The 17,485-nt window shown below is 30.4% G+C and overlaps 1 protein-coding gene across 4 annotated transcripts in view; it reads right to left on the reverse strand.

Moving 5' to 3' along the window:
• Positions 1-231: 231 nt before the first annotated feature.
• glob1 (globin 1) overlaps positions 232-17,485 on the reverse strand; it is a 58,485-nt gene continuing 41,231 nt past the window's right edge. For all 4 annotated transcript variants that reach the window (XM_075290545.1, XM_075290547.1, XM_075290548.1 and 1 more), the window contains exons 2-4: positions 6,435-6,672; positions 1,497-1,658; positions 232-1,417 (exon numbers count right to left, since the gene is read on the reverse strand). In XM_075290545.1, the coding sequence (XP_075146660.1) occupies positions 1,274-1,417; positions 1,497-1,658; positions 6,435-6,596 (468 nt within the window). In that variant the 5' untranslated portion in view covers positions 6,597-6,672 and the 3' untranslated portion in view covers positions 232-1,273. The remainder of the gene's footprint in view (positions 1,418-1,496; positions 1,659-6,434; positions 6,673-17,485) is intronic.

The raw sequence follows: 17,485 nt of genomic DNA on the forward strand, positions 1-17,485 counted from the left end.
TACACTCCCAAACTCTTCCTTTCTCTTGTCGTTTCCATCCATCTGTATTACAGTAGTTAACTTTTCTAAAGCTGTTCTACAAAGTTATTGATAGTTCAAATTTTCTTCCTTCTTCCCTTTTACTGTAACATCACTGTAATATATTTGTCCAATGAAAGTTCCCCTATCTTACCATCAGTAACGCCTTTTAAATGTATTTATATCTTTATTGGAATAATGTTTACACTACTCTTGTCTATTTTATGTGATTTTATTACTTTTCATTATTGTTATTATTTAGTTACAATGTACTTGTTTTATATATATATTAATATAATGTTGATGTTATTTCCACAAAAAAATTGGTTGTCTGTTGGTTGGTGTATCTACGACTAAAGCATTTTACATCATTGTATTACAATACACAATTACATTATTTATTTTAGACTTAATTAAGTTTTTCTCTTTTACATTGTTTTATGTTTTATGTCAAAATCCCGCCCTCACATACAATGAGGAAGGGAGTGAGTTGTTAGAAAAATATTTAGAAAAAATGCAAATCCATTTTATGATGTTTGTTTGTGTGAAGAGGATTTTTATTATGGGAGATTTTTCTATTTTTTTTTTTTTTTTTGGTTTTCTCCATTACAAATAACAAATGATATATATAGATAATTTTGGGATTCTTTAGAATTTTTATTTTGGTTTTTTTTTTTGTATTACTTTTATAAATCTAAAAAATATTTTTAGTTGTTTTTTTTATTTTAATTATTTTTTTTTTTTTTTTCATTACAGGTGGGCTAAAGGTTGCAAAATCTATACTTGGGGTAGTTATTTTTATTAACAGAAATTTAAATTATTTCTCTAACATCCATTGGTGACATAGAACACATCTTGACATTGAATTTAGGCCAACATTTAGATAAAGCTTTACTTTCTGGTCTTTAGAATAATTACCAAAAATTTGTAAGAGATTTAAGGACAGGATATTGAGGCCACACAATCTGGCTTAAGGATTCTTTTAGGAATTTCAGGATTAAGGATTAATGTGGGAATTTTTAGGATTTTTATAGCTAACTACTTCAATCACCCATTTCAATACATATATGTATGCCTTGTTTTTAAATTGGTTCTCTATTTATGACTGTGTATGTGATTTTCTTTTTATGGGATCTTTGTTTTACCTCTTACAAAAATGTCTTTAAATCAATAACAAATCTCTTAATTTTCATAATTTTTGTTCCATTTCTAATTGCATTATTTAATGAATCATGACTCTAACATGCCTTAAATTTTATTGCTCTCCATTTTGCAGTTTATCCAAACTGGTAAAGACAATGCTATACACAATATCCATTAATTTAATCCAAGCTTCAGTTTGTTTCTCATTTAAATTACAGGCCGCTGTTAAAACTTCCAATATGACCTCTTTTAGTTCCTGTTGGAAAACAAATATGAAAATATTATAGAAAATTTAGATATTTTTGTTGACTGTTTTTTTAATAATTAGCCCTTACAATAAATGACTGCTTTTCAATTTGTCGATTAAAATGCGTTGTAGCGATTTTTGACCACATTTCCTCCAGTTTAGGCCCCGCCCAATCATGGCCCAACATTTGTATGGAATCATCGAAAATTTTTATGATTCGCATTGCATGGGCTTTAAAGCGGGCATTTGACTGTAAAAGATAGAGAAAAAGTAAATAAAAATGAATTAATTAAAATTAATTGACTATCTTGTATTATGATACACTGACACACAGAAACAAAGTGAACTGTGCAAAAATTTAACTAAATTGTATTCATTTTTTTTAGATTTCCGCAATGTTTTATTAAAATAAACGCAATTGAACTAAAAGTATAGACAACAATTATATACGGCATTAAGTTCGGGCGGGCCGAATCTTATATACCCTCCACCATGGATTGCGTAGAAACTTCTACTGAAATTTGCTCCTTCAAGAGGGTCCGCAAGCAAAATCTGGGCGATATAGGGGCTATATAAAATTATGGACCGATATGAACAAATCTTTGCATGAATGTTAAGGACCATATACTAACACCACGTACCAAATTTCAACCGAATCGGATGAAATGTGCTCCTCCAAGAGGATCCGGAGGTCATACCTGGCGATCGGTTTGTATGGACCGATATGATCCAATTGTTGCTTGAATCGGTCGAGATCGGTTTATATGGGGCCCATTGGCGTATGTAGAAATGTTTTAGCTCTCCCCCAAAAAAAAATTATCGGTAAAAATGTTTTAGTTGTCATAACTTTGAATTCGAGGATTATTATAATATATGTGAAATCCTTTATTTATATTACACAACACAAAAATTCCAAACAAGAAGTCATTTATCCCAGCCGAAAATATTCGATGAGAGAAGAAAATTAATTTATGGATTGTGGTAGAATGAATGCCGTTCGTTTTTTATGAGTCTATATATTTTTTTTTTTTGCCAAATTCGGTTCGGAACGCTTTTTCGGAATAATTTTTCCACATTGGGGTTTGAGCATGAAGATTAAATTTTTCCAACTTAATATATTCAGCATTTTTGTTGGCCAAGTTAAGAGCTACAACTTTCCTGAAGACTGAAAAACAAATCACACCATTTTTCGTGCTTTAGGAAAAATTCTTTAGGAAAAACTACAATACTTAAAAACAAGTAAGGAAAGTCTAAAGTCGGGCGGGGCCGACTATATTGTACCCTGCACCACTTTGTAGATCTAAGTTTTCGATACCATATCACATCCGTCAAATGTGTTGGGAGCTATATATAAAGGTTTGTCCCAAATACATACATTTAAATATCACTCGATCTGGAAGAATTTGATAGACTTCTACAAAATCTATAGACTCAAAATTTAAGTCGGCTAATGCACTAGGGTGGAACACAATGTTAGTAAAAAAATATGGGAAACATTTAAATCTGAAGCAATTTTAAGGAAACTTTCCAAAAGTTTATTTATGATTTATCGTTCGATATATATGTATTAGAAGTTTAGGAAAATTAGAGTCATTCGTACAACTTTTCGACTAAGCAGTGGCGATTTTACAAGGAAAATGTTGGTATTTTGACCATTTTTGTCGAAATCAGAAAAACATATATATGGGAGCTATATCTAAATCTGAACCGATTTCAACCAAATTTGGCACGCACAGCAACAATGCTAATTCTACTCCCTGTGCAAAATTTCAACTAAATCGGAGTTAAAAATTGGCCTCTGGGGTCATATGAGTGTAAATCGGGCGAAAGCTATATATTGGAGCTATATCTAAATCTGAACCGATTTCAACCAAATTTGACACGCATTGCTACAATGCTAATTCTACTCCTTGTGCAAAATTTCAACTAAATCGGAGCAAAAAATTGGCCTCTGTGGTCATATGAGTGTAAATCGGGCGAAAGCTATATATGGGAGCTATATCTAAATCTGAACCGATTTCAACCAAATTTGGCACGCAATAGCTACAATGCTAATTCTCCTCCCTGTGCAAAATTTCAACTAAATCGGAGCAAAAAATTAACCTCTGTGGTCATATGAGTGTAAATCGGGCGAAAGCTATATATGGGAGCTATATCTAAATCTGAACCGATTTCAACCAAATTTAACACGCATGCTACAACGCTAATTCTACTCCCTATGCAAAATTTCAACTAAATCGGAGCAAAAAATTGGCCTTTGTGGGCAAATAAGTGTAAATCGGGCGAAAGCTATATATGGGAGCTATATCTAAATCTGAACCGATTTGGCTGATATTTTGCAAGTTTTTCGAGACCCATAAAATATTCGGATGTACAGAATTTGAGGTAGATCGGTTGACATACACGCCAATTATGACCATATCGGTGAAAAATATATATGGCAGCTATATCTAAATCTGAACCGATTTTTTCCAAAATCAATAGGGATCGTCTTTGAGCCGAAACAGGACCCTATACCAAATTTTAGGACAATCGGACTAAAACTGCGAGCTGTACTTTACACAAAAATACATCAACAGACAGACAGACAGACAGACAGACAGACAGACAGACAGACAGACGGACAGACAGACAGACAGATAGACGGACATTGCTAAATCGACTCAGAATTTAATTCTAAGCCGATCCGTATACTAAAAGGTTGGTCTATGATTACTCCTTCTTGGCGTTACATACAAATACACAAACTTATTATACCCTGTACCACAGTAGTGGTGAAGGGTATAAAAATGAACCTTCCAGGGCACTAAAACGAATTTAACTCTATTTTAGGTCATGGCAATTATTATGTTTTACTAAAAAATTCTCCAAAATGAGAAAGTTTCCTTGATTTTAATATTTGTATACCCTTCACCACTACTGTGTTACAGGGTATAATAAGTTTGTGCATTTGTATGTAACGCCAAGAAGGAGTAATCATAGACCAACCTTTTAGTATACGGATCGGCTTAGAATTTAATTCTGAGTCGATTTAGCGATGTCCGTCTGTATGTCTGTCTGTCTGTCTGTCTGTCTGTCTGTCTGTCTGTCTGTCTGTCTGTCAGTCTGTCAGTCTGTCTGTCTGTCTGTCTGTCTGTCTGTCTGTCCGTCTGTCTGTCTGTTGATGTATTTTTGTGTGCAAAGTACAGCTCGCAGTTTTAGTCCGATTGTCCTAAAATTTGGTATAGGGTCCTGTTTCGGCTCAAAGACAATCCCTATTGATTTTGGAAAAAATCGGTTCAGATTTAGATATAGCTGCCATATATATTTTTCACCGATATGGTCATAATTGGCGTGTATGTCAACCGATCTTCCTCAAATTCTGTACATCCGAATATTTTATGGGTCTCGAAAAACTTGCAAAATATCAGCCAAATCGGTTCAGATTTAGATATAGCTCTCATATATAGCTTTCGCCCGATTTACACTCATTTGCCCACAGAGGCCAAGTTTTTGCTCCGATTTAGTTGAAATTTTGCACAGGGAGTAGAATTAGCATTATAGCTATGCGTGCCAAATTTGGTGGAGATCGGTTCAGATTTAGATATAGCTCCCATATATAGCTTTCGCCCGATTTACACTCAAATGACCACAGAGGCCAATTTTTTGCTCCGATTTAGTTGAAATTTTGCACAGGGAGTAGAATTAGCATTGTAGCTATACGTGCCAAATTTGGTTGAAATCGGTTCAGATTTAGATATATCTCCCATATATGGCTTTCGCCCGATTTACACATAAATGACCACAGAGGCCAATTTTTAACTCTGATTTAGTTGAAATTTTGCACTGGGAGTAGAATTAGCATTATAGCTATGCGTGCCAAATTTGGTTGAAATCGGTTCAGATTTAGATATAGCTCCCATATATAGCTTTCGCCCGATTTACACTCAAATGACCACAGAGGCCAATTTTTTGCTCCGAATTAGTTGAAATTTTGCACTGGGAGTAGAATTAGCATTGTAGCTACGCGTGCTAAATTTGGTTGGAATCGGTTCAGATTTAGATATAGCTCCCATATATAGCTTTCGCCCGATTTACACTCATATGACCACAGAGGCCAATTTTTAACTCCGATTTAGTTGAAATTTTGCACAGGGAGTAGAATTAGCATTGTAGCTATGCGTGCCAAATTTGGTTGACATCGGTTCAGATTTAGATTTAGCTCCCATATATATATTTTTCTGATTTCGACCAACATTTGCCTTGTAAAATCGCCACTGCTTAGTCTAAAAGTTGTAAAAATAACTCTAATTTTCCTAAACTTCTAATACATATATATCGAGCGATAAATCATAAATAAACTTTTGCGAAGTTTCCTTAAAATTGCTTCAGATTTAAATGTTTCCCATATTTTTTTACTAAAATAGTGTTCCACCCTAGTGCATTAGCCATCTTAAATTTTGAGTCTATAGATTTTGTAGAAGTCTATCAAATTCTGTCCAAATCGAGTGATATTTAAATGTATGTATTTGGGACAAACCTTCATATATAGCCCCCAACACATTTGACGGATGTGATATGGTATCGAAAATTTAGATCTACAAAGTGGTGCAGGGTATAATATAGTCGGCCCCGCCCGACTTTAGACATTCCTTACTTGTTTTAACTGACTTAGTCTTCCGAGTTTGATTAAAAAGGTAATTGTATCAATTATTATTTTAATTAAAAATTTTAAAATTTTCAATCATGGACTTAATTAAGTTAATCTTCCTATTTTGATTAAAAAGTTAATAGTTTCAATTAATTTATTAATTGAAAAAAATAAACTTCAATCGACTTTAGAATTGGAAATATTTTGGTGATATTTGTTTCTGTGTAGTATATATTTCATAGTTTTCCTTACATTAAATATACAGAATATTATTATTGTAATCAATATGGGGTTTACATACTTTCCTACAATTCTATGTATCGTATATATGTATATATTTTTTTAAAAACGGAGATAAAATTTCTTACGTGATTATTTTAAATGTTCAAAACTTACACTTAATTCATCTAATGGCAGATCTCTGAAAGCTGAAAATTTCTCCAAATTGGACGGATATTTTTTGAAAAATAACATTAGAATGGCTGTTCCAGATTCTGTTGGTGTAGCGGCAGGAATCTCCCACGTTCTCTTGATCTCATACACTTCGTCGTTATTCATTTTGAATTTGGATTTTGTGATATTTTGGTAAGCGAATTGGAATTAAAGCTATTGGGAAACCGTAACGAATTTAAATCTGCAAATAAAATACAGAGAATATAAAAATATGTGTATATTGAATTGGTCATATTATATTGATAAAAGGTACAAAAATGGAAATATACGTATTGCTTATTTATTCAAAAATTTATCAAAAATAATAAATTATTTTCTGTTGTTTAATAAATTTTCAAAAAATTGGAATTTAATAAAAATTTACTTATTTGAGAAATTTGTGAACTCATTTTAAGCAAATTTCGCCCATTTTGGGAAAATATAAAACATTTTCATATTTAGTAGAATTGTGTGCTTTTTTTCTCATTTTTAATTCACGTCATTAAAGTAAGCAAAAAATAATTAAAACAAGTATATACGGCCGTAACTTGGCCCGGCCGAATCTTATGTACACTCCACCATGGATTGCGTAGAAACTTCTACAAAAGACTGTCATCCACAATCGAATTACTTGGGTTGGGGTATCTTAAAACTTCTTAACATCGTTTTCTAAATTGTGAGCTAGTCCATACGTGGTATATATTTTATCAAAAAAGCTATGTGCACTGAAAAAAAAAAACATGCCCGGTTCCAAAGATTTTGTCTTTACTTTAAAAAATTTGGTATTGATTCCGAGCCAAAGAAGCGGAGAATACAAGTAAGGATACTTTTAAGACACAATTCTCTTTTAAATTTGGGTTTTGTGTACTTGCTTCTAGGAAGCAAATTTTAATTTTTCGCTTTCTCAGGTTATTTTCTTCATATGCTATCAAAGTCCTTTAAAAACGAGTTAAGGACAACATTATTTTCCAAATTAAGACTCGACATTCAGTAGAAATTATGCTGTTTCAAGTAAAAAACATCTTTAAAATAAAGTTTTGAAAAACATGTCCTCAATTTGAACGATTTTTTGCTTTATAGTCAAGACGCAAAAAGGCAACAAATTTAAAGACAAATTCATTACATTTAAAGATTTTTTCTGAATTATTAAAGTCAAGTTGACCTTAGCCCAAACATTTTTTCTTTCATGTTATGATACACATTTTTAAGTCAAATCACTTAATTATAACGACAACACGACGTCATTGAAAAGATTATCGACTTTTGGAGAAAGAAAAAAAATGCGTCTTCTATGCTAAGCAAAATTTGCATTCTATTTTAAAGACATGAAATCTTTGACCCCACGACAATATTTTTTTCAGTGTATAGGTAAGTCTACAAATAATTACGAATCGACATGGAAATTGATATATGGGGGTCGCTTATATTTTTTGCATGGGTGTTTGAGCCCATATATTAACACCACGTACCAAATATCAACTGAATCAGATGAATTTTGGTCTTCCAAGAGGCTCCGGAGGTCAAATCTGGTAATCGGTTTATATGGGGGCTATATATAATTATGGACCGATGTGGACCAATTTTTGCACGGTCATTAGAGACCATATACTAATACCATATACCAAATTTCAGCCGGATCGGATGAAATTTGCGTCTCTTAGAGGCTCCGCAAACCAAATCGGGGGACCGGTTTATATGGGGGCTATATGTAATTATGGACCGATGTGGACCAATTTGCATGGTTGTTAGAGACCATATACTAACACCATGTACCAAATTTCAGTAAGATCGGATGAAATTTGCTTCTCTTAGAGCAATCGCAAGCCAAATTTGGGGGTCCGTTTATATGGGGGCTATACGTAAAAGTGGGCCGATATGGCCATTTTCAATACCATCTGACCTACATCGATAACAACTACTTGTGCCAAGTTTCAAGTCGATAGCTTGTTTCGTTCGGAAGTTAGCGTGATTTCAACAGACGGTCGGACGGACGGACATGCTCAGATCGACTCAGAATTTCACCACGACCCAGAATATATATACTTTATGGGGTCTTAGAGCAATATTTCGATGTGTTACAAACGGAATGACAAAGTTAATATGCCCCTCATCCTATGGTGGAGGGTATAATAATAAATTATTTTCTGTTGTTTAATAAACTTTCAAAAAATTGGAATTTAAGAAAAATTTAGTTATTTGAGAAATTTGTTGACTCATTTTAAGCAAATTTCGCCCATTTTGGGAAAATATAAAACATTTTCATATTTAGTAGAATTGTGTACCTTTTTCTCATTTTTAATTCACGTTATTAAAGTAAGCAAAAAATAATTAAAATAAAACATATTTTCTCACATTTGGCAAAATTTAATAAAGTTAAATCGGCTATAAAAATTTGTTGTTTTTTTCCTGGGGGTGTCTCTTCCTCATTCACACAAAAATATTTTCCTCCAGAAAGAAAATTTAATGAAATTTTAAATTAAATTTAAATTTAAACTATATATTATAAATAAAATAAACCCGAATGTATGACAAGCAGTCGATTTTATCTGATTTTTAAGTGTCAAAAAAAGTTCGTTTGTTTAAAATTTCGTTCCTCGAGAGTATTCTACTCTAGTCACTCTTCTACACGTTGCATTCCTTTTAATCGCATTCCATTGAGTCTCCTTCCAAATCTCAAAAACACTTATCACAGACATTTGAATGTCATTCACTTGGCCTCTCCAACTACTTATTTAACATTGTAACATAGTTTTATACAAATTTTCGTATATTTGACTTCTTGTGGACGTAAAGGATGGTGGACTTGCTGCTCTTGTCATGTCAAGTGGTCAACCGAGTGGATGAAACAACTTTAGCTTTTATGATGATGATGATAGTGATTCTTCTCCCAACTTCTGTTCATGTCAAAGTTGATCAAGTTCACTTGACATTAACATAATAGACTATGAATATCTCTGTTATACATTCTAGAGAAATTTGCATAGAACTCACCTTAATCAGAAGGGACAATGAGCAAATGGATATGTTTTCTTTATGAAGGAAAGATTATTTATACGCTATTTCCAAGTGAACATTATCGATTGCTAGGTTTCAAAATAAATCTTCAAACTTTTCATCAAGATTTGAAATTAAGCATAGATTGCGTAGAAAGTTATACTAAAGACTGTCATCCACAATCGAATTAATTGGGTTGTATTAAAACTAGCGATATCAAAGTATCTTAAAACTTCTTATAGAAAATTTTGTCAAAATTTTATTTCCATAGGAAATTTTGTCAAAATTTTATTTTTATAGGAAATTTTTTCAAAATTTTATTTCTATAGAAAATTTTGGCAAAATTTTATTTCTATAGAAAACTTTGTAAAAACTGTATCTCTATAGAAAACTTTGTCAAATTTGTGTCTCTATAGAAAATTTTGTAAAAATTTTATTTCTATAGAAAATCTTGTCATAATTTTATTTCAATAGAAAATTTTGCCAAAATTTCATTTGTATAGAACATTTTTGCTTAATTTTATTTATATAAAAAATTTCGTCAAAATTTTATGTCTATAGAAAATTGTGCCAACATTTTATTTCTATAGAAAAATTTGCCAAAATTTTATTTATATAGAAAATTTTGGAAAAATTTTTATTTCTATAGAAAATGTTTTCAAAATTGTTTTTTTTTGAAAATTTTATCAAAATTTTATTTCTATAGAAAATTTTATTTCTATAGAAAAGTTTGTCAAAATTTTATTTTTATAGAAATTTTTGTCAAAATTTTATTTCTATAGAAAATTTTGTCAAAATTGTATTTCTATAGATAATTTTGTCAAAATTTTATTACTATAGAAATTTTATTTCTATAGAAAATGTTTTCAAAAAAGGAATTTTTTAGAAAATTTTATCAATTTCTTTTTTCTATAGAAAATTTTATTTCTATAGAAAAGTTTCAAAATTTTTTCTATAGAAAATTTTGTCAAAATTTTATTTCTATAGATAATTTTGCCAAAATTTTATTGCTATAGAAAAGTTTGTCAAAATTGTATTTCTATAGAAAATGTTTTCAAAATTGTATTTTTTTAGAAAATCTTATCAAAATTTTATTTCAATAAAAAAGTTTGTCAAAATTTTATTTGTATAGAAATTTTTGTCAAAATTTTATTCCTATAGGAACATTTGTCAAAATTTTATTTCTATAGAAAATTTTGTGAAAATTTCACTTCTATAGAAAATTTTGTAATTTTTTTTTCTATAGGAAATTTTGTCAAAATTTTATGTCTAAGAAAATTTAATTTCTATAGAAAATTTTCCCAACATTTTATTTTTATAGAAAATTTTGACAAAATTTTATTTGTGTAGAAATTTTTGTCAAAATTTTATTTCTATACAAAATTTTGTCAAAATTTTATTTCTATATAAAATTTTGGCAACATTTTATTTCTATAGAAAATTTTGGCAAAATTTTATTTCATTGTTGTTGTTTTGCATGCATTGACTAAACTACAAGTGTAGCTTAACCAACAGAGGAAAATAATGTTTGTCAAATTTATTTGGGCAAAGCCCTATAGACTGCAAGATGGTTGGATGGACGCACGTTTCGGAATTACCACATTCCTCATCAGCATCCTCTACTTGCAGCAAAACTATCAACCAGTTATCAGAATAAATTCAGGCAGTTCACTAAACTCAAAAGTGAGTCACACTTGAACCTTCCGAAAAAATGTTTAAACAATTTAATTTCCAAAAAAAAAAAAAAAAAATTGTAAAAAATTTTATTCCTATAGAAAATTTTGTCAAAAATTTATTCCTATAGAAAAAATTGTCAAAATTTTAGTTCTATTGAAAAGTTTGCCAAAATATTATTTTTATAGAAATTTTTGTCAAAATCATATTTGTATAGAAATTTTTGTCAAAATCTTATTTCTATAAAAAATTTTGTCAAAATTTTGTTTCTATAGAAAAATTTGTCAAAATTTTACTTCAATTGAAAACTTTGTCAAAATTTTATTTGTATAGATATTTTTGTCTATCTATAGAAAATTTTATTGTCAAAATTTTATTCTATAAAAAATGTTGTCAAAATTTTATTTTTGCGGAAAGTTTTGTCAAAATTTTATTTTTGTAGAAAGGTTTGTCAAAATTTTATTTCTATAGAAAATTTTGTCAAAATTTTATTTCTATAGAAAATTTTGTCAAAACATTATGTCTATTGAAAATTATATTTCTGTAGAAAATGTTGTTAACGTTTTATTTTTATAGAAAATTTTGTCAAATTTAATTTCAAAAAAAAAAAAATTGTAAAAAATTTTATTCCTATAGAAAATTTTGTCAAAAATTTATTTCTATAGAAAAAATTCTCAAAATGTTACTTCTATCGAAAAGCTTGTCAAAATATTATTTTTATAGAAATTTTTGTCAAAATCTTATTTCTAAAGAAAATTTTGTCAAAATTTTTTTTATATATTGAAAACTTTGTGAAAATTTAATTCCTATAGAAAATTTTGTCAAAATTTTATTTCTATAGAAAATTTTGTCAAAATTTTATTTCTATAGAAAATTTTGTTAAAATTTTATTCCTATACAAAAATTTTGTCAAAATTTTATTCCTATAGAAAATTTTGTCAAAATTTTGTAATTTGTAGCCTTGAAAACGGTTCTGACGAAGTCAACCGAAATATCGGAAAATAAAAAAAACATGAAACCAACAATTGCAAGTTTAATTTATAGACCTATAGCCGAGATTATGAGATAAAAAATCATAAAAATTAAAATAAAAAGGTCAACAATATCAACAACAAACACAAATTTAATTCCTATAGAAAATTTTGTCAAAATTTTGTTTCTATAGAAAAATTTGTCAAAATTTTACTTCAATTGAAAACTTTGTCAAAATTTTATTTGTATTAATTTGTTGTTAAAATTTTATATCTATAGAAAATTTTGTCAAAATTTTATTTCTATAGAAAATTTTGTCAAAATTTTGTTCTATAAAAAATTTTGTCAGAAAGTTTTGTCAAAATTTTATTTCAATAGAAAATTTTGTCTAAATTTTATTTCAATAGAAAATTTTGTAAAACTTTTATTTCTATAGAAAATTTTGTCAGCATCTTATTTTTATAGAAAATTTTGTAAAAATGTTATTTCTATAGAAAATTTTATCGAAATGTTATTTCTATAGGGAATTTTATCAAAATTTTATTTCTATAAAAAAATGTGTTAAAATCTTATTTCTATAGAACATTTTGTCAAAATTTTATTCTATAAAAAATGTTGTCAAAATTTTATTTCTATAGAAAATTTTGTCACAATTTTATTTCTATAGAAAATTTTGTCACAATTTTATTTCTATAGAAAATTTTGTCAAAATTTTATTTCCATAGAAAATGTTGTTATATTTTTTTTTTTCTATAGAAAATTTTGTCAAAATGTTATTTCTATAGAAAATTTGTCAAAATTTTATTTCCATAGAAATTGCGTCAAAAAAAATGTTTTTCTATAAAAAAAAATATTTCTATAGAAAATTTTTTCAAAATTTTATTACCATAGAAAATTGTATAATATTTTTTTTTCTACAGAAAATTTTGTCAAAATAGAAAATTGGTCAAAATTTTATATCCATAGAAATTGCGTCAAAACAATGTTTTTTTTTTCTCTAGAAAATTTTGCTAAAATTTTATTTCTATAGAAATTTTTGTGAAAATGTTTTACCCAATCACCAAACAGTATCTACTATTTGTGGTAGAATTCAACTGTGGCAACCGTGTTTGGTACGCTTCCTTTTTTGCTATGTGAAATACAAACATGTTTTTGGGAACTGATGCAAGTCAGAGTGATTGTGGGATCCTGTCCTGCTATAGCCTTTCTTCTCCATTTCGTCAGCTTTACATTGTGTCTCAATAAGAAAACCCATTAGCACTAACTAAATTACTTTGGAAAACAAAACCCTTAAGTGTTAAATAATTTATTTTGTTCTCCCCAAGGACTCAAATGAATAGAACTTAAGCGATAAATTTTGGCATAAGAAACTATTCTCAAAAGCGGATCAAAAACTTATGAAACTATTATTAATTGTTCTATTCATGGATCGTGTTTCAAAAATAGGGGCTATAACCCCACAATACAAAACTTGTGCAAATATGGTAGCATGCCGAACATAAAACAAAAATTGGAAAAAGTAATTAAATAAAGACGATTGAAATGGGTATTATTGCTATAATCCCAAAAACATACATACTCATGTATGTACACAAAAGATGAATGCCAACATTTAAGCAGTCTCACTTTCCTATTATCAGTTTATACACTTGGCCGTGAACGAGTTGTATATGTGTGTGTGTGTGGACTTCAGAGACAACCTTAAACAAAAGACAGGTGGTTACGAACGTGACATGCATGCAAAATGTCTAAGAGGAATGTCAACAACAGCATATCAGCAAAGGTTTTAGAAGTTTGAGCTGTACATATTGGGAAATCCTTTTTTTACACTCAAAAAAAAAAAAACACTTTACTTGGATCCAAAGATGTTGATCTTCACATAAGTTTATTTTTTATATTGATCTCTATAGGTTGGGTGAATAATAGGTTAGGTTAAAATGACAGCCCGATTTGATTCAGGCTCACTTAGACTTAGACTGGAGTAGTTATGTGCACTAAAAAAAACATATCCGGTTCCAATGATTTCGTCTTTACACTAATGATTTTGGTATTGATTCCGAGCCAAAGAAGCGGAGAATTGAGTCAAGGATACTTTTAAGAATCATTTCTATTTTGTAATTGAGTTCTGTGTATTTGAATCTTGGAAATAAATTTTAAATTATTCGTTTATTAGCTTTTTTATAATGTTCTATCAAAGTACTTTAAAAACGTGTTAATGGTGACCAAAATTTTCAAATTCCGGCTCGACTTCAAGTAGAAATTATGCTTATTTGTATATTTCAACTATAACCTGTCTTTAAAATATATTGAAAACCATCCTTATTTTGGAGAGCTTTTTTACACTTGAAAACCATTCTTATTTTGGAAAGCTTTTTTACACTGAAGTCAAGACACAAAAAATGATTCCATTAATTTGGAAAAAAAAACAAGTATATACGGCTGTAAGTTCGGCCAAGCTTATGTACCCTCCACCATGGATTGCGTAGAAACTTCTACTGAAGACTGTCATCCACAATCGAATTACTTGGGTTGCGGTAACACTTGCCGATGGCAAGGTATCTTAAAACTTCTTAACACCGTAATATATACCACATAGTCCATACGTGTTATATATTAAACTAAAAAAGGCAGATTAAATACGTATATAATTAAGTTTAAAGTTTCTAGAGAAATACAAATTTGGACAAAATAAAATTTTGACATTTTTTATAGAAGTAAAATTTGGAAAAAATTTTCTATAGAAATAAAATTTGGAAAAAATTTTCTATAGAAATAAAATTTTGACAAAATATTCTATAGAAATAAAATTTTGACAAAATTTTCTATAGAAATAAAATTTTGAAAAAAATTTCTATAGAAATAAAATTTGGACAAATTTTTCTATAAAAATAAAATTTTGGTAGATTATGTTTGGCTCGAGTGGCAACCATGATTATGAACCGATACGGACCAATTTTTGTGTGATTGGGGATCGGCTATATATAACTATAGACCGATATGGACCAATTATGGCATGATTATAAGCGGCCTTATACTAACACCATGTTCCAAATTTCAACCGGATCCGATGAATTTAGCTCCTCCAAGAGACTCCGGAGGACAAATCTGGGGATCGATTTTTATGGGGGCTATATATAATTATGGACCGATATGGATCAATTTGCATGGTTGTTAGAGACCATATACCAACACCACGTACCAAATTTCAACCGGATCGGATGAATTTTGCTCCTCTAAGAGGCTCCGGAGTTCAAATCTGGGGATGGGCTTATATGGGGGCTATATATAATTATGGACCGATATGGACCACTTTTTGCATGGTTGTTAGAGACCATATATTAACACCATGTACCAAATTTCAGCCGGATCGAATGAAATTTGATCCCTTAGAGGCTCAGCAATCCAAATCGGGGGATCGGTTTATATGGGGGCTATATATAATTATGGAGCGATGTGGACCAATTTTTGCATGGTTGTTAGAGACTATATACTTACACCTCGCACCAAATTTCAATAGGATTGGGTGAATTTTGCTCATCCATGAGGCTCCGGAGGTCAAATCTGGTGATCGGTTTATATGGGGGCTATATATAATTATGGACCGATGTGGACCAACTTTTGCATGGTTGTTAGAGACCATATACTAACACCATGTACCAAATTTCAATCGGATTGGGTGAATTTTGCTCCTCCAAGAGCTCCGAAAGTCAAATTTGGGGATCGGTTTAAATGGGGGCTACATAGAATTATGGACCGATATGAACCAATTCCTGCATGGTTGTTAGAGACCATATACTAACACCACGTACCAAATTTCAACCGGATCGGTTGAATTTTGCTCCTCCAAAAGGCTCCGCAAACCAAATCTAAGGGACGGTTTAGATGGGAGTTATATATAATTAAGGACCGATGTGGATCAATTTTTGCATGGTTGTTAGAGACCATATACTAACACCCTGTACCAAATTTCAGTCTGATAGGATGAAATTTGTTGCTTTTAGAGGCTCCGTAAACCAAATCTAGGGATCGGTTTATATGGGAGCTATATATTATTATGGACCGATGTGGACCAACTTTTGCATTGTTGTTAGGGACCATATATTAACACCATGTAGCAAATTTCAGTCAGATCGGATGAAATTTGTTTTTCTTTGAGGATCCGCAAGCCAAATCAGGGGATCGGTTTATATGGGGGCTATACGTAAAAGTGGACCGATATGGCCCATTTGCAATACCATCCGACCTACATCAATAACAACTACTTGTGCCACGTTTCAAGTCTATAGCTTGTTTCGTTCGGAGGTTAGCGTGATTTCAACAGATCGACTCAGAATTTCACCACAACACAGTATATATATATATATATATATATATATATATATATATATATATATATATATATATATATATATATTTATAGTTTATGGGGTCTTAGAGCAATATTTCGATGTGTTACAAACGGAATGACAATGTTGGTATATTAACCATCCTATGGTAGAGGGTATACAAAACTGAAGTGAAAATACACAATTGCAAAAGTGTTGATTTATTAGCACGTGGGTGGTTGAGAGGTGTTTAGCCTAAACGGTCAAATTACCATCATCTAGAACATGCCTATATTAATTTCATTTAATTTTTATTGAGTACCTACAAAACAAGATTAAAATCTTATAATTACAGTGCAGGATTATAAATGTTAAAACATCTACAACATATAATAAATATATATAATAATTATACCCTAAACCACATAGTGGTCAGGGTATAAGAAGTTTGATCTGCCAAAAAATGTGCCTACCAGAAATATTGATTTTATACCCCATAACATACATAGCGATCGACTCAGAATCACCTCCTGAGTCGATCTAGCGATTGGTGTCCGTCCGTCCGTCTGTCCATGTATTTGTTGTTCACAGGATTCCGGTCGCAATTATTAACCGATTTTGATGAAATTTGGTACAGGGAGTTTTTTGGGCACGAGGACGAACGCTATTGAATTTGGAAGAAATCGGATCAAATTTAGATATCGCTCCCATATATATGTATCGCCCGATTTCGACAAATGGGGTCACGTTGCGCTTTTTTTCAAACAGATCGTCACCAAATTTGGCAAAAGGTAATCTTTTCCATCGTCCTTCAAGTCTGCAAAATGTCATCCAAATCGGTTCAGATTTAGATATAGCTCTCATATATGTATATGTATCGCCCGATTTTCCCAAATTTGGCCACAAAACCTTTATTTATCAACCGACCTTACTCAAGGTTGGCTAAATGTAATCTTCTATAGCACTAACTATATGTGCAAAAAATCATCGAAATCGGTTCAGATTTAGCAATAGCTCCCATATATATGCACCGCCCGATTTTTCTAAATT

This window comes from Haematobia irritans, chromosome 1 (assembly GCF_050003625.1).
Source record: "Haematobia irritans isolate KBUSLIRL chromosome 1, ASM5000362v1, whole genome shotgun sequence".
NCBI classification, from domain to species: Eukaryota; Metazoa; Arthropoda; class Insecta; order Diptera; family Muscidae; genus Haematobia; species Haematobia irritans.